Source organism: Xyrauchen texanus, chromosome 9 (assembly GCF_025860055.1).
Source record: "Xyrauchen texanus isolate HMW12.3.18 chromosome 9, RBS_HiC_50CHRs, whole genome shotgun sequence".
NCBI lineage: Eukaryota > Metazoa > Chordata > Actinopteri > Cypriniformes > Catostomidae > Xyrauchen > Xyrauchen texanus.
In genome coordinates, this window is record NC_068284.1 from 29,521,418 (window position 1) to 29,545,298 (window position 23,881).

General features: G+C 38.6%; 2 protein-coding genes across 2 annotated transcripts; both read left to right on the top strand.

Moving 5' to 3' along the window:
* Nucleotides 1-964: 964 nt before the first annotated feature.
* Nucleotides 965-2,335, top strand: LOC127649619 (E3 ubiquitin-protein ligase RNF182-like). Its single transcript, XM_052134819.1, has one exon. It carries the CDS (start codon nucleotides 1,096-1,098, stop codon nucleotides 1,849-1,851), a length of 756 nt encoding a protein of 251 aa, XP_051990779.1. The 5' UTR covers nucleotides 965-1,095; the 3' UTR covers nucleotides 1,852-2,335.
* Nucleotides 2,336-3,573: 1,238 nt separating this feature from the next.
* Nucleotides 3,574-23,806, top strand: LOC127649043 (ran-binding protein 9-like). Its single transcript, XM_052133932.1, has 14 exons — nucleotides 3,574-4,179; nucleotides 14,733-14,844; nucleotides 14,992-15,044; nucleotides 15,400-15,567; nucleotides 16,253-16,275; nucleotides 17,688-17,872; nucleotides 18,060-18,172; nucleotides 19,061-19,169; nucleotides 19,263-19,417; nucleotides 19,688-19,829; nucleotides 20,471-20,589; nucleotides 21,903-22,054; nucleotides 22,330-22,441; nucleotides 23,107-23,806. Exons 1-14 carry the CDS (start codon nucleotides 3,963-3,965, stop codon nucleotides 23,235-23,237), a joined length of 1,791 nt encoding a protein of 596 aa, XP_051989892.1. The 5' UTR covers nucleotides 3,574-3,962; the 3' UTR covers nucleotides 23,238-23,806.
* Nucleotides 23,807-23,881: the final 75 nt, after the last annotated feature.

The following is a 23,881-nucleotide window of genomic DNA, read 5'->3' on the forward strand; positions in this document are numbered from 1 at the left end:
AAAAGATTAGTAACAATTTTATCACCCTAAAATCGTGTTAACACACATATTGTTTACTTTTTGTGTATGGTTATATTTTTGAAGCAGTGAGTATTTTCACATTTATGGATTGGGCCCATTCATTTCCATTGTTAGTGCCTCACTGGAGCCCTTTTTCTTTTTTAAGACAATGAGGGACGAGTCAAAATTTAATTTGGTTTTAATCAACATTATGCCACAAATGCTGTGGATTGAGATTGACTTGAATTGAACCCAGAATATTCCTTTAAGGTCTAGTGCTATCTTGAAATCTGAATAATTTGAATATGGAAGAAAATTAGTGCCTTTGAAATGTCTTTGATTATAGTATGCAAACTGCACCCTATGTTAGGAAAACATTTCAGCCCTATGTCAGTGAATTCTTGTTTGATATGATAAAATCTCAGTAATACATGTCTCTGAGAGAAAGGATCAGTAGAAAGCAATGACCTAATTTATGATGTTGCTCGGCGAACTGCTGATCTGGCTACTATTCAAGATTACAGCTTCAAACATGTGTGATTGTTTGAAGCTGTAATCTTGAATGTTTTCTTGTATTTTGTACTGTATTGCTCTGAATTTAACATAATTTGTCTGCTTATAGACAATGGTCACTAAAAGGTTTTTATATATATATATATATATATATATATATATATATATATATATATATATATATATATATATATATATATATAATATGGTATGGCAAGCAAAAAAACTGTACCAGAAAGAAGTGCCACTAATTGGACTGAATTTCAGTGGCAACAAAGGCCCTGGCTAGAAAATTCCAGCCCTGGTTTTACAGGGCTTGCTTTGTTGCTGTAGTGTTTGTTCTCTACTGCTGTGTTAACAGTTATCTTTTCGGCGGTGGCCTCTCCCCACCCTTCCACATAGTACATGAAAGGTTCCTCAGCACAAACCCATCCAGAGCCCTGTGGAACAGTGTAGGCAATGCTCCCTTCTGCCATAGCCTGCATAGGATACCAGGAGTGGCATAGCAGCTGCCTAGCAAACATGTTCCCGCACAGCTTTGACTACAACCAGCCAATGAGAAAACGTTGAGAGGAAGGAGACATGATGGGACAACTTCCAGAAGATGTGGTGGGTGGCTGCACCACAGCGGAACTGGAATGCAAGATCTGCTACTGTGCTTACAGCCTATCAAGCCGACGTCCCAAAGTACTTGAGTGCTGTCATTATCTGTGTGCCAAGTGCCTTGCAAAAATTCTTGATTTAGGTGAATCGTTGCCCAATACGGTGGTATGCCCATTCTGCCGCTACATCACGAACCTTCCCGGAGAGGCTGTGGAAAGTCTACCAGATGAGTACAACCTGGTGACAGCTTTCTCCATCCAGACACAGAAGCATCAGAACCTGAATGAGAACCAAGGCGATATTCGCCTCAGCCACAGAGATCTCAACTCCCTGGTGTGTCACTCTGCCTCAACTTCGCCTACTTCAATTCTTTCTAATTACATGGTAATTACCATTATGGACTCCCAACAGGAGTCTGTATTTCCTTCGCATAGCCCAGCTCCAGCTAGGGATTACCGCTCTTCCAGCCTGGACTCCATGGCCTCCATTACACAGAGATGGACAGTGTGGAACTGTGCAGCCCTGCTATGCCAGACCTCAGCCAGGTTCCTGGTCTGGCTGTTGGGGCTGCTGTACTTCAGCTCATTGCCTCTGGGTGTCTACTTGCTAATCATGCAACATACAACAATGGGGGTTTTGCTGGTCAGTCTGGTACCCATCAGTCTTCTTATTATCATGGTGTACGACCTTTGTCAGTGCCTGTGCCATGAGTTGTGGGACTGTGTACCACTTTAAAGACCAAAGCAATATGTGAATGTTATGAGTGGATATATTGTGATTGGATGCGCCACTTGTCCTGAAGGTTTGTGGGAAATTTTCCAGTTCATTCCAGAGTTCATGGATAAACAATTAAAAATATACAAAGCGCATGGATTTAATTTAGTAATATACAACTTAACTTCATGTTAAACTTTAGAATTGTAAAAAAAAAATCTTATCCAATTTGAGAGAATGATCTCACGATCTAGTATGTATTTTTATAACCTGTATAGAAAATTCTGTATATATTTGTTTGGAGTGCCTTTTCATTGGAAGTTTGAAATTAACAATCCAATAAAAATGTCTACTGCAGGTTTACTGATGCATTTTTTCTGTCTAAATACTTACCATTTAATAATTTTGTTATATATGTCAAATGCAAGTCATTTTGCTGCAAAGCCTGCAAAATAAAATAAAAAAGAATAATAATATTACGTTCCACTTTTACATACAGTGTGCAAATGTGAAGGTAAAATAAAAAGCAATATTTTATACTCATTTTATTAATAAATTGTTTTGGTCCTGCCCAAGATTAACTGCACTGACCCTGCCCAAGTATGACTCTTTCTTCTGCTGAACACAAAAAGATTTTTAGAAGAATATTTCAGCACTGTAGGTCCTCACAGTGCAAGTAAATGCGTACCACAAATTAGTTTTTGGCCATCCTTGTTCATATCGCCATTTACTGGGCAGGGAGAAGAATTTATAGTAAAAAAGGACTAAAATATTGAACTGTCTCAACCACACTTATCGTATGACTTCTGAAGAGACAGATTTAACAACTGGAAATTTATGGATTACTATTATGCTGCCATTATGTGCTTTTTGGAGCTTCAAAATTATGGTACCCATTTACTTACATTGTGAGGACTCACAGAGCTGAAATAGTCTTCTAAAAAGCTTAGTTTGTGTCAAGGGCATAGCCAGGAAATTATTTCAATTATCCCTCAATAAAAATGGGTGGGCCAAGTTTTCACCCTAATTTGTTTTTACCAAATTTTCCTTGACAAAAGAGAAGCGACACATTCAAACAAAAATTAGTAAAGTTCCAGAAGTAAGAATTTATGCATTTTTGTAACTATTTTATAAATATATATATTTAAGTCATATAATCTTTCAAATTCTGGCTACACCAGTGGTGTAGCCAAGGGTGGGCCTGGTCCCACCCTAATTAGACCCAGGCCCACCCCTGGCTACACCACTGGTTTGTGTTCAGCAGATGAACGAAAGACATGCACATCTGAGATGGCATGAGGGTGAGTAAACGATAAGAGAATTTTCATTTTTGGGTGACCTATTCCTTTAAGGACTGTAGAAATCACCATTAATACATGAATTTATACTGTGTGATGTACGATTAATAAAGTTGATTATGTTAAATATAAAAATACATGTATATAAATGAAAATCATTACATATGTTTAGAAAAAAACGTTGTCTACTATGGTGTTTGTTGTGTGTAAGTGAGTTTGATTGGCTCAAACATGCACTAACTCCATTATTCCATCATATACAAATTACGGACCTAATAATTAAATGAATGAAACACTGAAATAGGCTCATTCACATGTTCGTTTCACGTTCACATTATCTGAAACATGGAAGATATGTTATTGGTAGCTTATGTCTAGTTATGTACCAAGTCCTCGAGGAAGTGTGACTGGACCTTGAGAGAGCCAATCAGATGGCTGGATTTCACACTAACAACAAACAAAAGATCGGGGTTCCCTCTGCTGCTGTCTTTGCTTTTAGATAATTACGTTTCTCCCATCGGCTGCATGTCGTCCTAAAAATCAAGGATAACATTTCGGGATGTCTGTCCTGTCTTTGTGAGCTGCCGTTTCGGTGTATTTACGTGATTAATTATCTTGAGCGTCTTGCTAACTCTATCAGAGGCTGTTTGTGGCTAATCACCGTTAGCTGGCCGGCTAAGCCACCAGATCCGAATAAAACAAGCCCCAAATCTCTGCGTCTCTCCTCCTGCGGTGTCTGACAGTGGTCGCGTTTGTCACTGGACACTGTTAGAAAGCTGTCCAGCTAAAGATAGCTGGCAAGCTGTTGGTATCGAGGGCAGGAATTGGATCGCGATGTCAGGACCGTCATCGGGCTGTGGGTTTCTGATGTCGGTTGTCGTCCACGGAGACTTGGCTCTCAACGAGCAGGAAAAAGAACTCAATCAGCGGCTCAGACGTCTTTATCCGGCCGTCAACGAGCAGGAGACCCCGCTGCCCAGATCGTGGAGCCCCAAAGACAAGTTCAGCTACATCGGCCTGTCTCAGAACAACCTCCGGGTGCATTATAAGGGTAATGGAAGGCTAACAGCAACTGAACACAAACAGCAGAATAGCAAGTTGTTTACAAGCTAAATGTTCAGGTCGTTAGCCAGGGTAGCTCGTGACCAGTTTTTCCTCCGATTAATGACAATGTAAAGACACTTCTCTTAGCTTCAGTGTGCACGCGTTATCTATAAATTAAACTCAATTGCGTTTTTTTTGTTCTTAAAAGCTATCGTTATGAAATAGGGATGTCCTTGAGTGATCATAATCGAGTATAATAGCAGATCTAAGCAAACGAGTATGAACCAGGACTTAGACGTTTGACAGCACTTTGAATAAAAATAGCCTCCATTAGCATTTTTAGCATCATTCCTGAGCAGTCAGCATTGTGTCAATTTAGCTACTGCTAAAAGTTTCAAATTAGCTAACTGCGTGTGTATGGATACGTCATGTTGTTTTATGTATAGTAATGTGCACATATACGATAAATACCGAAATATACTGAAGCAAGGAGATGGTGGTGAGTTTCAACGAGCTATGAAGATGCTTCAGTCATTTCCGGACGCACCTATGGAGTTTCATTGACAACCTGATCTGTGCACCATGGCCATGTCTGAATAGACACCGCTGATACACTCAAACAATCAAACAATCAGCCAGTGATCAAGCCTGGCGGGTAAGCTTCAGAAAGGCCCGCAGAGGCAGATTGTCTGCCATCGCGAATATGTAAGGATTTTAATAGGAAAATACCAGTTAAAGAAGAGCTGTAAATACTTGTATTAAAAGATTTAGTTGCCAAACATGATTCCATAATCTAGTAATTGACCCGATGGAAGTAGGTGAGGTTCTCTTAGCTGAGTCATAAAGGTAGGCCACATTATTAATTAGGCCAGTCAGTATTGACGACAGGTAATGTTTCAGGTAGAAGGTTTTTTTATTAACATTAAACCAACATGTCTTAAAATGTTTTTTTTTTATGAATCTATAGGCTACATATTATTTTAGGCATTTATCACTGGCTAAGTCTGAATTGCATGCCCCAGGTTTCATACAATCAACAGTATTTGTGACAAAATGTTAAGTACCGCAAAAATAATTTTAACTTGTCCCTTGTTGGTTTAGTTAAATAAAATAATAAATAATCACGTTTACAGAGAGGCACTTACAGTGGAAGTCAAAGGGGCCAGTCCGCAATATAATACACACCGTTTCAAAAGTGTAGCAACAAGATTAAATGTAAACATTATATGTATTAAGATGATTTTTGTGTGATTTTAAAATTACTTATTACATGGTTTACTGGGACTACATCATCATGACAACAAAGTTAAAATATTGGATATAACCACCGAAATGGTTAGGAAGCAATTCAATGACAATTTGGCCCGAGACTGAGCACTTGCATTAAAAATAATAGGCAAAATTTTAACACCCAATATGGCGGATACATTGTTAAATTTTACATTGTTTTTTGTTTTTGTCATAGTTTTAATCTTTTGATGAAAATCATTGTAAATATGTCATATTCAATAATTTAATCAGTTTTACAAAAATACTTATCAAATATCTTTATTTGATGATAATATGCAAAATGGCAAAACGTTTAGAATTGTAACAGATCTAACTTTTAAACTTGTAAACATTTTCTTAATTTAAACCTGTACCAAACATACACTCACCAAGCACTTTATTAGGAACACCTGTACATCAACTTATTCATTCATGCGATTATCTAATCCATAAATTTGGTGGCAGCAGTGCATAAAATCATGCAGATGCAGGTCTAGAGCTTCAGTTAATGTTCACATCAACCATCAGAATGGGGAACATTTTTTATCTCAGTGATTTCGACCGTGGCATGATTCTTGGTGCCAGACAGGCCAGTTTGAGTATTTCTGTAACTGCTGATCTCCTGGGATTTTCATGCACTACAGTCTCTAGAGTTTACCTCGAATGGTGCCAGAAACAAAAAACATCCAGTGAGTGGCAGTTCTGCAGATAGAAACGCCTTGTTGATGAGAGAGGTCAACAGAGAATGGCTGGGAAGTGAGGAAATCCTCAACATAATGGATTATTGGATTAGATGAATCCATGTCTTATAGTTTCTTTTTATAAACAGTTTCTTCTTCCCTGTTTTTATCATGCACTGTTAATATCTTGTAGAATAATTTTTATCTTTATATTTTCTTCAACGATATGCTTTACTAAAATAGTTTTATCATCATAAACTTTTTTTATTTGTTATCGTTGATTAAATAATAAAAATCCTGTCAACTGTAGTGTATTACATGTATAATTTAGAGATGTGGAGGGGATCAGTTAAAATGCCCACATTCTCACACCATAATAGGGTATTTTGAATGCATTCTACCACCATTATATGTAGGGAATAAAGGAAATGAGACATTTAGAAGTTAATTTAAATTGATCTCATTCTCATACCATTATATGTAAGGATATTTTGTATGCTAAATTTAGATGGGAATTTAGGGTCTCGAAATATGTGAGCTATGGACTAAATTAAACTGTCCTTATTGTACCTTATTAGGTAATGAAATGTATAACGGAATTTGTCGCGTTCGACAACCATTATAAATGAGATAAATTACAAATAACTAGATTATTTGTCTTAATAGATTTTCCACCATTGAAGTCGTAATACAACGTCTAGTTGTATCAGCTCACAATTACTACAGTAAGGAATTAGCTTTAATAAGTGAATTATGATTAATTAACTTATTGGAGTGATATTATTCTCATGGCTTATTGAAAACAATATCACATGTATTTAAGTACAGCTTTGAAGTGAAATCTTTTAGAAACAGGGATGAGATTATCAAAATATACCACAGTCACGTCGTCTTTGAACACAGACAAACTTTATTACTATTCTAAACATAAATCTAATCCAACTAGGGCTGTCAATCGATTAAAAGTTTTAAATAATCGGTGTCCCGATTAATTAATCGCGATTAATTGCATATACAAATATTTGCTGAGAAAGCCCCTTATATAACAGTCGTTCTAAATATAATGATTATACAGATTTATATCGATATATAATTATACATAGTTGTCTTTAAATATTAAAAAATTATATATATAGATAAAAAATATTCAGATAATTAAAATGCATTACATTTTTGTGGCAGAAGAGTTAAACATTGATAAGACAATACAAAAAGCGGCTTTAGAATACAATGTATTGTTTACTACCATATTATTGATCATAAGTCAATCATTGGCATACAGTTCACAGCAATCCATTTCACAAGTGAATTTGTCAATCAGTTGGAGATTTATTATGAGGGCTTGTTTAAGGACCATCAATTTACACCTGCGTCAGAATTCTTTTTTATTAATGCTTACAAAACCTTTACATCTTGAGCCAAGAGGTATAGTAAAACAAACAACAACAAAAAGGGAAATAAATAAATAAACAGTTGAATAAAAATATCAAATTGTTTACATATTTCAATACACTTTACAGCTTTCTTGTTACTCAAATTGGAAATTGTTCTTTGGTATTGCTGAACCTTTGAATTAAAAATTATAACCACCATGCTTCCATTTATGAATACTAAACTTTGCCAACAAAAGTCTTCTTCCTTATGAAGAGACATGTCATAGCTAAAAAAAAAACAGAATAAAAAAATGTTCAAAACAAAGTTGAAAGCTGGGAATGATACAATCTTGCAGAAATCAGACCAAAAACAAGTCTAGTAGGTTCAACTCCAAAATAAATGAAAAAATGTTTCCGCCTGCAGACCACAAAATGTACAGAATATATCGACATCACAATGAAATCTCTCCACAAGAAAATAATTAGTGAGGTAGTACTTATAAATAAGTTTGAAGGAAATTTCTTTGATTTTATTTGTGATTGTAACACAGTTAAAGGATGGGCAAGGAGGAGGCGAGAACTGGCTTGTCAATATAAATCATAATTTAATTAAAGTCAAACCAAACGCAAAACATAAACACACACATGACGGACATGCCTGTAATTCTCTCTCTCTTGAACCATCGTCACCGGCCGCCTTTGTCCCTCGCGTGCCTCATCAGGCCGATTGGGGACCAGGCGCGCGATATTCCGGCCCCGCCCCCCTCCGCTCCACACTCCTCCCGGCGTTATCTCAGGCCGGGGTGCCACCGGCATGATGTACACCCCCCCCCCCCAATCCCTGGGGCGGGGTGTATCTTGCGTCCCGCGTGGTCATCCCCGCCTTCCTCGCCCTGGGAGGAGACAGGAGGGGAAGACAACAACAACAAAAAACAAAACGAGGGAAAAGGCCAACACGGTGCGACAGAGAGAGAGAGAGAGAGAGAGGAGGGAGAGAAAAAGCTCACTCACCGGTTCTCTGATGTACCGTCGCGTGGTCCTCGAACACTCCTCCACACTCAGGCGGACGACAGCCGCTCCAACCCCGGGTGAACCGGAGTCAAACCTCCGCTTTTCTGGCCGCAAATTGGGACACTCCTCCGCCCCTGGCAGCGGCCCTACCCCTCCGGGCAGTCGGGGCGTTTCTTCCCTCCTCCCCTCGCGGACGGCGGTCTCCCTCGACCCCTCCGCGTCTCTGGGGGTGGCAGGGCACTCCTCCACCCCCGGCAGCGGCTCCCTCGCTGCAGGCGGTCGGGGTATCCAGTCCCCACTTGCCCCGCGGACGACGGCCAATCCCCGCATATGGGCTATCGGGCTACTCCATCACCCGGCAGATGGCAGCGGCGCTCCCCAGGGTGGACGGCAGTGTCGAGGACTCTGCGACGGGCATCCCTCCTCCTCCCTGGGTTTTGGCACCAATGTAGCACCGTTAAAGGATGGGCAAGGAGGAGGCGAGAACCGGCTTGTCAATATAAATCATAATTTAATTAAACCCAAACCAAACGCAAAACATAAACACACACTTGACGGACATGCCCGTAATCTCTCTCTCTCGAACCATCGTCACCGGCCGCCTTTATCCCTCGGCCGATTGGGGACCAGGCGCGCGATATTCCGACCCGGCCCCGCCCCCCCTCCGCTCCACAGTGATTAAATATTTATGGGTAACTTCAAAATTTTGGAAGTCCAGCCACACCCTGCGTCAGACATGCTTGTGTAGTGTCTCGGGTGCATTGCATCATAAACATAAAATGTTTGGGTCACTGTGTCAAGTTAAATATAGTTTAATACTCAATCTTTAAACACATCTTGAGATCCCTTAGTTCGCATTTGCGCTCCTTTAAGTGTTTTAAACGCAAGAACGTAACACATGTTTGTGGTGTTCTGCCTACTGAAGTGTTTTCCTCACTGTATAAACTGTGCGTTGCTCATACAGCTGAAATTTCACTTACTGCCCTCTGGAGTAAACAGATGGTACTTCATGCTTGCATTTCTCAGGACTCTTCTTTATTATGGTCCGGGGGAAGTGCGATTAATTGCATAAATATTTTTTTTAACGCTTTATTTTTGGTCAAATGAATCGCACTGAATTAACGCTTTAAATCAACAGCCCTAAATCTAACACATATTTACATTAGACAGGTTGGTGAACATGAACTTTTGACAATACCTCAAAAACCATTTATCCTTCTTTGAGTCTAGATCGATTTGCTGTCGGATTACTCAAATTATTTGATTAATACACCAGCACTTTGAGCACAATATTGGAGATGTACTTGCATGTCTTTGTGGTGTTTCTTTGCGTTCTTTTTGTTTCTTGGTTCTTGGCGCTTGGTCGAATGTTCGTTCCGTCGATGTTTTGATCTCCGTATGATCAAAGTTTTTTGTCTGTATGAATTATTGAGGTTAGATGTGAAGCGAGGCCTTCTCACTCCTTCTCGGTACGTCAATTCCCGAGCTTCCGTGGGACTCACATAGGCACGTGCAGACAGAAGAGTGGAGAGCCGAAGAGCCTCGAGGATGAAGAGACGAGATGCAAGAGGCAACAGAAGAAGAGACAAGAGAGCTTGTTCTTCCTGTTTGGAAATATTTGAACTGAAATTGGCCGCATCCCCAAAGGTGTCCTGCGCCAGTCAGAAGTGACTTTTCAGAGTCACATGGTCTTTTTTTTTTTTTTTTTTTTTATTGAGAAAACGTTAAAGGGAAATACAGAGACATTTGAATCCGTGAAACAAAAAAACAAAAACAAAAAATCACAATTCTGCATCTTATTTCACATATCAATCATCTTTCTAATACATTAAGTATCCTTTCCAACAGTTTTGATGTCTTTAGAGCTTTGCGGTTGTTTTGTATTGAAGTTAGAGAGTTATAAAACATCTTCACGAGTCACATGGTCGACTGGGCTGTCTTTTCCGGCAGTCGATTTATGGTCCTTTTGTTAGAGATTCTCACTATTTTCCCGCTCATAAATAGTGCATATTTAATCATGAACTTTATATCTTGCAAATGGTACAAGAGACATGATATTCGTTGTCATCAGCTTTCTCTATAAACACAAACAAATGCTTGCATACTAAACATGAAATTTATTTTTATGGATGTTATACGTGTAGGTAACAAAACATAAAAATCCCTGGTTACAAAATCATATTGGTTTTACACATCATTGTATTTTATCAAGTTAAACCTTATAGATACCATTCTTAGTAGAATGAGATGAATTATAAAAAATGAAAGATTATAGGTGATCATTATAGATCACCTATAATTGTAATTATAAATCTAATTATAGAGGTCCATCAGTCTATAATCATTCATTTGTCTGGTACAAACGTTACCAAGGCTAGATTAAGATGAAATGTCTTAGAGTTGTGCAAATCTGATGGTCCTTGTAACCTTACACCGAACAGCCTGGTTTAACTGTGTGGGGGTTCTGAAGGCCTGTGATTTATGACGTTGACATTCCAAACTGAAAGGCTTGGTTTTTTCTTGTTTCAAATCATGTTCCTGGAATTCTTCTGCATATATAATCTTACACAACAAACATTTTTGTTAGTGATTTCATTGACTAGATTAACACTGGGTGGATGTAGAAATTGAAGTTTTTCTTTACAGGTACAAAAGCCAATCACCTATTACACTGCCTGGCCAAAAAAAGTTTGCATACTCAGTATTTTGTTAGACCGCCTCTAGTTTTGATTATGGTGCACATCCGTCGTGGCATTGTTTCGACAACCCTAGACAACGTCAGATTTATTTCCTTCCAGAGTTGCTTTAATTTTTGGCCCGAGATCTTGTATTGATGATTGGAGAGGCTTTGCAACAAGTCAACTCTGTCAAGTTATCCGCATCCCAGACCAAAGTTCAGTTTTTACTGCAGAGGCAAATGCTTTATTACTAGCACTGAAGTTCATTCACTGTTCCACAGAAATCCTTTTTAATGATAACTGATTCTATATCATGTCTGGATGCATTGGAGTCTATAAGATGTGAAATGTGTCATCTCTGGAATCAAAGAATTTTAGTATTATTTTCTGCTGGGTACCTGGTCACTCAGGAATCACTGGAAATGAACAAGCAGATAGAGCTGCCAAAGAAGCATTGTCCTCAGATCCAGCAAAATGCTCTATTCCATTCACTGATCAAAAGCCAACATTAAACATATACACTAAAAACAAATGGCAGTCAGAATGGTATCAATGTTTAACCAACAAATAATGGGAAATAAATCCTGCTGTTGGGACAAGACATGTATTCCCTTTTAATAATCATTGGGATCAAGTCACTTGCACTCAATGCTGGATAGGAAACACAAGGCTCACACACCATTTTTTACTATCTGGAGAAAATTTACCAAAGTGCCCATCCTGTAAGAGCCCACTATCCATTAAACATGTCTTACTGGACTGTAACAATTCTACACACTTGAGGAGCATGTATAATTCTGTTGACACTTTTGAAAAAGTTTTTAACCAAGTAAATCCAAATTAAGTTTTAAGGTTTTTAGAAAAAAATTATCTTTTAGTTTTTAGTTTTACTCTTGAATAACTAAAATGGCTCTCTCCATGAATATAGCCATAAAAGCTGGCATGGCGTTAAAAACGGAAAGAAAGAATGATGTTTGGAGAGTCAAACCACTCCGTTAAGTCTTCTCCAGCAAATCCCAAAGACTTTCAGTGGGGTTAAGGTCAGAAATATGTGGGTGCAATGTGTAAAAATAATTCCTCATGCTCCCTGAAACACACTTTCACAATTTGAGCATGATGAATCTTGGCATTGTCGTCCTGGAATATGCCTGTGCCGTCAGGGAAGAAAAAATCCCTTGATGGGATAACCTGGTCATTCAGACATTCAGGCAGTCAGCTGACTTCATTTTATTAGCATATAACATTGCTGAGCCAAGACTTGACCAATTGAAGCAACTGCTTCCAGAGGCTTGTACAGAGGGCACTATGCATGATTGGTGCATCGCTTCATGCGCTTCCCTTCTTACCCTGACGCACTCATCACTTTGGAATAGGGTAAATCTGGACTCATCAGACTACATTACCTTTTTCCACAGTCCAATCTTTATGGCCCCTAGCAAATTGAAGTTGTTTTTCTGATTAACCTCACTAACAAGTGGCTTCACACAGCTGTTTAGTCCCAATGCTGTAAATTCTAATTGCATTGTGCATGTGGAAATGCTCTTACTTTTCACATAGCCATGAGTTCTACTGTCAATATTATTTTTTTTTAGCTTAACCTGCATTTATATAATAAATACAGGATAAAAGCATCTGCCAAATGAATAAATGTAACCCCGAACAGTCCTTTTAACGGTGTTGGTTGTATATACAGTGGGTATGGAAAGTATTCAGACCCCCTTAAATTTTTCACTCTTTGTTATATTGCAGCCATTTGCTAAAATCATTTAAGTTCATTTTTTTTCCTCATTATTGTACACACAGCACCCCATATTGACAGAAAAACACAGAATTGTTGACATTTTTGCACATTTATTAAAAAAGAAAAACGGAAATATCACATGGTCCTAAGTATTCAGACCCTTTGTTCAGTATTTAGTAGAAGCACCCTTTTGATCTAATACAGCCATGAGACTTTTTGGGAAAGATGTTTTTTCACATCTGGATTTGGGTATCCTCTGCCATTCCTCCTTGCAGATCCTCTCCAGTTCTGTCAGGTTGGATGGTAAACGTTGGTGGACAGCCATTTTCAGGTCTCTCCAGAGATGCTCAATTGGGTTTAAGTCAGGGCTCTGGCTGGGCCATTCAAGAACAGCCACGGAGTTGTTGTGAAGCCTCTCCTTCGTTATTTTAGCGGTGTGCTTAGGGTCATTGTCTTGTTGGAAGGTGAACCTTCGGCCCAGTCTGAGGTCCAGAGCACTCTGGAGAAGGTTTTCGTCCAGGATATCCCTGTACTATGTATGTCCTGTCCCTGCAGCTGACAAACACCCCCACAGCATGATGCTGCCACCACCATGCTTCACTGTTGAGATTGTATTGGACAGGTGATGAGCAGTGCCTGGTTTTCTCCACACATACCGCTTCGAATTAAGGCCAAAAAGTTCTATCTTGGACTCATCAGACCAGAGAATCTTATTTATCACCATCTTGGAGTCCTTCAGGGTTTTTATTAGCAAACTCCATGCGGGCTTTCATGTGTCTTGCACTGAGGAGAGGCTTCCGTCGGGCCACTCTGCCATAAAGCCCCGACTGGTGGATGGCTGCAGTGATGGTTGACTTACTACAACTTTCTCCCATCTCCCGACTGCATCTCTGGAGCTCAGCCACAGTGATCTTTGGGTTCTTCGTTACCTCTCTCACCAAGGCTCTTCTCCCCCGATAGCTCAGTTTGGCCGGACGGCCAGCTCTAGGAAGGGTTCTGGTCGTCCCAAACGTCTTCCATTTAAGGATTATGGAGGCCACTGTGCTCTTATGAACCTTAAGGGCAGCAGAAATTTTTTGTAACCTTGGCCAGATCTGTGCCTTGCCACAATTCTGTCTCTGAGCTCTTCAGGCAGTTCCTTTGACCTCATGATTCTCATTTGCTCTGACATGCACTGTGAGCTGTAAGGTCTTATATAGACAGGTGTGTGGCTTTCCTAATCCAGTCCAATCAGTATAATCAAACACAGCTGGACTCAATTGAAGGTGTAGAACCATCTCAAGGATGATCAGAAGAAATGGACAGCACCTGAGTTAAATATAGGAGTGTCACAGCAAAGGGTCTGAATACTTAGGACCATGTGATTTTTTTCCGTTTTTCTTTTTTAATAAATGTGCAAAAATGTCAACAATTCTGTGTTTTTCTGTCAATATGGGGTGCTGTGTGTACAATAATGAGGAAAAAAAATTAACTTAAATGATTTTAGCAAATGGCTAAAATATAACAAAGAGTGAAAACTTTAAGGGGGTCTGAATACTTTCCGTACCCACTGTAAAGTCCCACATTTTAAGCAAACATATTCACATTAAATAAACAGCTTTTGAAATTATATAACAAATATACCCTAAATGCCAGGCAAAATATCATAAACACAAACCATACTGCACTCACAGCAAAAACATTGTTTATATTGCAGTGTTTTTGCCAATTACAGCCTTTTACTGTACATTAAATGTTTAAATGAAATGTTGTAGAAATGTAACCAATGTACAAGATTTCTTTTAGAAATGTTTTACACTGTCATTCAGGTCATGGAAAGACACCTAAAGATGCAGCATCTGTCCGTGCAACACACCCCATTCCAGCTGCCTGTGGGGTCTACTACTTTGAGGTGAAAATCATCAGTAAAGGACGAGATGGGTAAGGGGCCTTCAAAGAGAAGGAATTTGGAATTTTGATTGCAAGAACTTGGCATTGCATTCTGGTATTTAATTTTTTAAATAACAGCCTTTAAACTGTCATTAAGTATAATTTACATTCTAATGTAACATTTTGTCTCTTGATCAGGTATATGGGGATTGGCCTGTCAGCTCAAGGTGTAAACATGAACAGACTCCCAGGTAAAATGATGCTTTCAAGTGTGTCATTAGTCTTTGACTGCTTTTGTTTAATTGCATTAAGACATTTTATTTGCTTTCCTGTGACACATTAGGTAGTATGTCAGTATTGTCAGGTGAGTTTTGTGCATTCTATTTCTGGATGACCATGGAGAAGTTTAGATGAAGAAAGTGGGCATGTTAAGCTTAATTACTCCCTCCGCCTTTTTGACTGTCACATACACAGGTCAGTTTCTCCTCGAGGCTGCAGCTTGCCTGGGAGATAGGAGTTAGAGAGGGTGCAATTCTCTCTCCCGAGTATTTTTGCAGCTCATTGTTCCTAATATGCAAAAGAAAGTGCACAATATTCTGTCCTTAGGTTGGGACAAACACTCATATGGTTACCATGGAGATGATGGCCACTCCTTCTGCTCTTCCGGTACTGGACAGCCCTATGGTCCAACATTTACAACAGGCGATGTGATTGGCTGCTGTGTTAACCTCATCAACAATACTTGTTTCTACACAAAAAATGGCCACAGTCTAGGTAGTAACCATTTGTATTACACTGGAACTATTAAGATGACATTAAATATTGGTGTCAACTGTTCTTAAAGGAATAGTTCACCCCGACCCCAAACACATTCTGTTCCAAAGCCTTTTCTTTTTTCAGTTGAACACAAAACAGGATTCTTTTTAAAGAATATCCTGGCCACATTTTTGTGTATAAAAAAAGTGAATGAGAGGATGAGTGCTGTCAAGCTTCAAACTGACAGAGTATCATAAAAGTGGTATATATGACTTTATCAGTATATTCCATGTCTGACGAACAGCCTGGAACTAAAGTTGTTATTTACTGAAAATCTAGGCCTATGCTGAAGCTCTCAAATCAAATATGGCATCATTAAACACATTGCGTCAGTTATAATGATGAACTATTCCTTTAACTGTTTTTACATTTGTTCTCTTTATTACTATTGTAACAACTGCACAGCCTCCATTAATTTAGTGAATGCTTTAACATTACTTACAAATCTCTAGGAATGGAACATTTGCCAAATAGGTTGATTTAGGATTATGCAGGGGGAATAGCATCAGTTTTGGCTTTAAAAAAATCATGCATGTTTGCATCATAGAGCAGTTATACATTTTAATTAATGTTGATTGTACAGTTATACATGTTAATTGATGTTGATTGTAATGTATGTAATTGTGTGTTTTTTATTTTTCAGGCATAGCCTTTACAGATTTACCGGTAAGTCTTATATATGCGCGATTTGTATATTATATTGTAGGTTGTAATATTTCAACAAAAGGCTTTTTCAGATTGTGTAAAATCTGATTACATTCTGTTTATGTGCATATATGATGTCATATATACACTGTATGTCACATTTGTTCATTACTATAACAATCCTCCATTTTAGATATAGTAGGGGAAACCCTCCCTTAATCTTTCAAGATGTTGGACTGACAGCCCCTAAACATTTCTCTTGCTGAACGAACAGAGGCCTGTTTGGGGATAAAACAATAATCCATTGAGCAGAAAACACAGTTGGCTAGTGACCAGCATTCATGTTGCTTTTGAGTACTTCTGTGAAGTATGTCAGTTTAGCAGCCCTGACCTTTCTCTCTATTGGCCAATGAGCTCCAGCTCTCAAGGTTATTCTCCTGAAAGCATCACAAAACAGCTAATATGTGCCTGCCCCCCTGACCTGACCAATAAACTAGCATTTTTATTATTTAGTTATATCCTACACTGGTCTGTGCTCTTAGAGTGATTTAAAAATTCCGAACACATGGTTTTAGTGTAAGAAAGTAGCTGACAGAATATGTACACTTTAAAATCCCACCAGAACCCATGGCAAGGTAGTAATATTTGACCATTCCTTTATAAGAGATGGCAGTAAAAGTTAGTGATAGTTTGCCCAAAAATGAAAATTCTATCATCATATACTCCCCCTCATGCCATTCTAGATGTGTATGACTTTCTTTATTCTGCTGAACACAAACAATGATTTTCTGGAGCATATCTCCACTCTATATGGCCACACAATGCAGCATAAAATTAATCAAGAAGACTCCAATAGATTTAACGCATGTATTCTGAAGCGATCCAATGGATTTTGGGTGAGAACAGACCAAAATAAATCTTCTTTTCACTATTTATCTTGACATCAGCAGTCTCCTTGGCGATCATGATTTTAATCTCAATTACGCCATCAAGTGCTCTGCACATGCGTCACGCACTAGGAAGTGTAATCGAGCTTGAAATCATGAACGTGCCTAGAGACTGCAATGGCAAAATGTATAGTGTAAAAGATGTTACATTTTGGTCTGATCTCACCTAAAATCGATTAGATCACTTCAGAAGACATTGATTAAATCACTGAAGTCATATGGATTACTTTTATGCTGCCTTTGTGTTTTTTTAGAGCTTAAAAGTTTTGGTACCCATTCACTTGCATTGTATGGACAGATAGATTGGAGATATTTTTCTAAAATCCTTCGTTTGTGTTCAGAAGAATAAAGAAAGTCATTCACATCTGGGAAGGCATAAGGGTTGAATAAATCATGAGAACTTTTTTCTTTTTTGTGTGAGCTATTCCTTTTAGTTAGCCAGTGAATGCAATCCACATCTAGTAAATTTTATTATTTTCCTTTCAGCCTAACCTGTACCCTACAGTGGGTCTACAGACCCCAGGGGAGGTCGTGGATGCCAACTTTGGGCAGCACCCCTTTGTCTTTGATATTGAGGATTACATGCGTGAATGGAGAACTAAGATTCAGTCCCAGATTGACCGTTTCCCCATTGGCGAGAGAGAGGGAGAATGGCAGGCCATGATTCAGAAGTGAGTACTTTTGATTTTGCGTATTTTTAGGTTGACATTGGATTACAAAAACCTACCAAAAATAATATGGATGTGGTAGAGGGGTAACATTATTGATGCTCCCATTGGTTTTGCGTTCTTTTGTTTTTCTGTGTATTGCTTATATTCTCATTCTGAATTACTCTCCTCTGTCTAACTCTTTTCGTAGGATGGTGGCCTCTTATCTGGTTCACCACAGCTACTGTGCCACTGCTGAAGCCTTTGCCAAATCAACTGACCAGGCCGTGCATGAGGAACTCGCTTCTATCAAAAATAGACAGAGTAAGGTCCCCCCATGACAACACTGTTAACTCTTTCCCCGCCAAACATGGAATTTTCCGTGTTTTATGAAAAAACGCTTCCCTGCCAAACACGGAATTTTCCGGGTTTCCGTGTTTTAGGTGTTATACGGTAAGGAAGACCCCTGTGCATGTTTTGAAAGAGTACGCAACTCTTTGATCAAAGAAACAGACTGCGATCGTCTCAAACATGAAGAAGTGGAGTATTGAGAAGCTCAAAATATCAGACATAAACATGCCTTTTTCTCAGCTTTTTGTCTGAAATGTTGTTTTTTGACAAAACCGACCTCTGTTCAAGTCGCAATAAAAAAAGAACAAATGAAGATAAAATAAAAGAGTTTTTTTTTGCCTAAAAGCAGAGGCTCAGATCTTTATTGTGATATATAGCATCTTCATATATTCATGGAAGAAAATATTCTGCGGGCCATTAAAGTTTAAAACCCTGGCGGTGGCTGGCAACTTTTTTTTAAAAACGCTGGCGGGGAAAGAGTTAAAGGAATAGTTCACCCAAAAAATGAAAAATTCTGTCATCATTTACTCACCCTGATGTTACAAACCCATTTTACGTTTTTTTTTCTACCACGGAACACAAAAGAAGCTGATGCAGAATGTAAGGGATTTACAGCTTCATTCACCGTTCTTTCATAGTATAGAAAAGAAGATGCAAGTCAGTGGTGACTGAGACTGGCATTCCACCTAACATCTCCTTTTGTGTTCCATGGAAGAAATAAAGTCATAGGAGTTTAAAACAACATGAGGGAACGTAAACAAAGTATTATGTTTGGGGTGAACATTGTTGCACGGAACACAAAAGCTGCAGGTATTGTACCACTGGGCCCTTCAGTAATGATTTCAAAATTTTTGATTGCAGAGATCCAGAAGCTGGTCCTGTCTGGCAGAATGGGAGAGGCTATAGAGACCACTCAGCAACTTTACCCCAACCTGTTAGAGAAAAGCCCAGACCTCCTATTTATGTTGAAGTGAGTGTAATGGATAAAATTCCTCAAGAATGAACCTCCTGTGAGGATTAAATATTCATGATGTGTCCCTTTTCTTTCTGCCTGTTTGTCCAGAGTCAGGCAGTTTATTGAGATGGTGAATGGGACTGACAGTGAGGTCAGGTGTCTGGGTGGAAGAAGCCCCAAATCACAGGATAGTTACCCAGGCTCCCCCCGCCTCTTCAGCAGTCCAGCCCACAAAGCCAGCAGCTCCCAGGCCAACCAGACAGGTGCACACACTACACGCACACTACTAAAGAATGTTGCAATGACAGGCTACCGTGCAAACCTTATCATATTTCCATTCTTGTCTTCACCCAGCATGGGTGGACAATATCTTGGCAAAAGACAACTAAAAAGAACTTTTTTCATCTAAACATCAATAGCCAGTAAATAGTTTTCATTTATTTTTTTTTTCATCTATTTGATTAAACAGCACCATGAATAAGAGATGTTATCAGTGGTTCTTCCTGATAATTTGTGCTTTTCTCTGTCTCCAGGTTTTGATCGTAATTACTGTAATGGAGTTTTATCAAGTAAAGGACACAACTCTGCCCATATTCACAAGTCATCACCCCCTACCCTGCCAAGCACCGATCTTGGTGTCCTAAATGGCAGTCGGGGCCAGCAGACCAACTCTAGGTACATCCTGTTACATAGCACAGAGAACGTTTTTTTTATGCATGGTTTTATTTATAACCATTTAATAGATGTAAAACTGTAATACTACAAAAGAAATTATTGCACATCATAAAATTAGCTCCACAAATACTTTGTAGCATAAGCAATGGTTGATGATTACAAGCTTAAAGTGATAGTTCACCCAAAAGTGAAAATTCTCTCATAATTTACTCCCCCTCATACCATCCCATATGAGTATGGCTCTGTAGGTCCTCACAATGCTTGTGAATGGGTACCAAAATTTTGAAGCTCCAAAAGAACTTAAATACTGAACTGTTTGTCACCCACACCTATCTTATTGCTTCTGAAGATATGGATTTAACCACTGGAGTCATATGGATTACTTTTATGCTGCCTTTTATATGCTTTTTGTCTTTCAAAGTTCTGGTCACCATTCACTTGCATTGTATGGACTTACAGAGCTGAAATAGTTTTCAAAAAAACTATGTTCAGCAGAAGAAAGATATGGGATGGCATGAAGTGTAAACTATCCCTTTAAGTGATGATTTGGCAGGGAAACTACTGTATATTATTTAGCTACATAAGTCATTGAATAGTTCCTTTTTGTGCTGTTGTGTAAATGTTGACTCATTCCCCTACAGCACTGAGGTGGAGATGGAGGTTGATCACTGTTCAAACGGTGTGTCCGAGTCCTCAAATGGATTTCTGAATGGCAGCTCTACACATGAGACTGAGCTGGAGGACTGCGATGCAAATATGGGTGTGTAGATTAAGTAGGCTCGCTGTTAAAGGAATAGTTCACCTAAAAATTAAGTTGCTGTAATAATTCACTCATCTTTGTCATCCCAAGCACTTGCAGTATGCCTTTCCTTCTTATGCCGTATACAGGAGACGTTTTAATTCGGGATGTGCCACAGTGGTTGACTAATCGACTAGATGTCCACCAACTGACTAGTCAATTAGTGGGGTTAACTACTAACATTTATATTTTAAGTGTTGGTGGTTTTAATGGGAGACTTAATTCTCATATTGAAAGTGAATAATAGTAAAACAGTAAAACCCTCTGAAAAAAACTTTCATCTCTTTAATGCTTTAAGTTTAGTCCATTTATGCCCTGCTGCTGATACAGCCATCAAAGCACTGCATCAACAATACATTACAAGATGATCACTGTCAGACATTAAATTCTCTGCTGTGAGTAATGTTCTCATATTTATGAGGTGATGTGGAGAGATTAAAATATTTAGCTGATTCTGTCAATTTTGTGCAATAAAGTGTTTTAGCTAGTTAGCCTATTTATTTGTTGCATAACTGTTAGTTACCATGTTGAAATGCTGCACTTAGCATCCATATATCCATCTGAAATGCATCTGATAAGGGTCACATGATCATAACGGAACCTATATTAGACATTATTATCTTTAACATTGACTAGTCGTTCAAATAACCGACGACTTGTCGATTATCAAAATTGGTAGTTTTGCACATCCCTAGTTTTAATGAAGGTCCCCCCCTGCTGCTTTTTCAATACAGTGGCAGTGGATAGGGCCTTTTTTTTAAAGCTTAAAATTGACCAAGTATGAAAGTAGTCCATGCAACTCATGCGTCATGTTACAAGTCTTCTGAAGGCATATGTTTTGGTGAGAAACAACAGAGAATTTAAGTAATTTCTCAGCTAAAACCTTGACGTGCATTACACGTTGATGAGTGACTAAGACCACTTCAATTATACTTTTGTGTCCTTTTTAAGTTTAAATTGAGGTACAATTCACTGAAAAGATGGAGGGCTATTTAATCAAACATCTCCATTTGTGTTCCACATAGGGAATAAAGTCATACAGGCTTGAAATGACATGAATGTGAATAAATTATGAAATAACTTTCCTTAAGGGACACTTTTCCATAATACCTTCTAATCAGCACAAATTTTTACCAATGAGATCTGTTTACAAGAAGGCAAAAGTTTCTCCTGTGTAATCTGCCTAGAAAATCTGATTTTGTGCATGTTACTTCCAACCATTTGTAATGCAAAATAAATGCAGTGCAGTGCTTTAATGGATACTCTGTACACAGAGGTGGACAGCACTCAATCTAAGAGACAGTTGTGCGGGGGGAGCCAGGCAGCCATCGAGAGAATGATCCAGTTTGGACGAGAACTACAGAGCATGAGTGAACACCTGCGTCGTGAACAGGGCAAAAACTCAGCCAATAAGAAGATGCTCAAGGTACTGCCATCAATACTCATGTGTTCTGAAGGTTAGGGAATGTAGGTGCAGCTTGTACTTGTAATTATATGCGTTGTTGTATGAGATGTTGTTTATTGAATCACGTCTGATATTAAAATGGCCCTTTAGAGGGAAAAACACCCCATTATATAATGTATTTTGGTAATGATTGAGACTATGATTAAGGCTGAGGAGATTAGGTCAACTGTATACTTTTTATTTACATAAGGATTCTTTCTCTCTCTCTCTCTCTCTCACCCCTTTCATTCTTGTAGGATGCGTTCAGTTTGCTGGCATATTCAGATCCATGGAACAGCCCTGTGGGCTACCAGCTGGACTCCATCCAGAGAGAGCCTGTCTGCTCTACACTCAACAGTGCAATATTAGGTATAGTTAAAGTTGTCTTGTATTTTTGATATTAGAAGGTAAAGTGATTGTTGACCTAAAAAAATTAAAGTTCTCATTTACAGACCTTCTTGCCATCCCAGATGTGTGTGACTTACTTTCTTCTGCAATACACAAAGATTTTTAGAAGAATATCTCAGCTCTGTAGGTCCATACTGTGCAAGTGAATTGTGACTAAACCTTTCAAAAATCACAAAGTCATCAAAAAAATTATCCATACAACTCCAGTTGTTTAATCCATGTCTTTAGAAGTGATATGATGGGTGTGGGTGAGAAACACATAAATAATTAAGTCTTTTTTTTTTTTTTTACAATTAATCTCATTCAAAACATTCTGAAAGTGAAGATTTAGAGTAAAAAGGATTGACATATTGATGTGTTTCTCACCCACACAAAACATATCACTTGATCTTTATCACTGTGATTTTTGGAGCTTCAAAGTTCTGGCCACCATTCACTTGCAATAAAAGGACCTACAGAGCTGAGATATTCTTCTAAAAATCTTAGTTTATGTTCAGCAGAAGAAAGTAAGTCAAACCCATCAGGGATTGCTTGAAAGTGAGTACATGAGAATATTTTCATTTTGGGTGAACTGTCCCTTTAAATTGACATAAGCAGAATCTTACACATGTGTTTTTGTCATTCAGAGACTCACAATCTGCCAAAGCAGCCTCCCTTGGCACTTGCCGTCGGCCAGGCATCTCAAAGTCTGTCCCTCATGGCTCGCACAGGCACTGGATCCTGCGCCTTTGCATCAGTAGATGATTACCTGCACTAACCCCTGGAGAATCATCCCACAAATAACCACGTGAAAGAGGCCAACATAATCCTAGCCCATCCCAGACTCCTGAAACCTGGGGCCCAGCTTTTAAACCATGGCCTGATGAACTGAGCCTCCACATGGCCAGACCCATCCTGGCTCTCTGATAGACTGGATCCTCTTCACCCAGGCTAAAGGTCTAAAGACACATTAGGAGAGGGATCCTTCACAGTCAGATAAAATCCCAAATCATTATGGTCTTTTTTTTTTTTTTCTTTGTCTTTTTTTATTTTGTGGGAGGCGCAGCAGGCTGATTTGTTTGTTTCCTTATTTACAAGGCATGAGGAAAATTCTTATGACATTATTGACATGTTATTATCAGTAAAATTGCATATAAGATATACTTGTTCTTGGTTGAAAGCTGGCAGAGTGAGCAAGACCGAATTACTAAGGTCCCACTGCGGTAAACCCTGCTATTTTCAAGTCTCAGTTTGTGTACTTCACCATAAAAAAAAATATTAAAAAAATCTATTAAAATTATATTAACAAGATGAGTGAAACATTTAGTTATCTTTAAAAAAAATAAATAAAAATTAAAATCTACAAAACCTAACACTGCTGTACTCATCCTTAGTGGTGATACTTGGTATAGTGTTAATGTG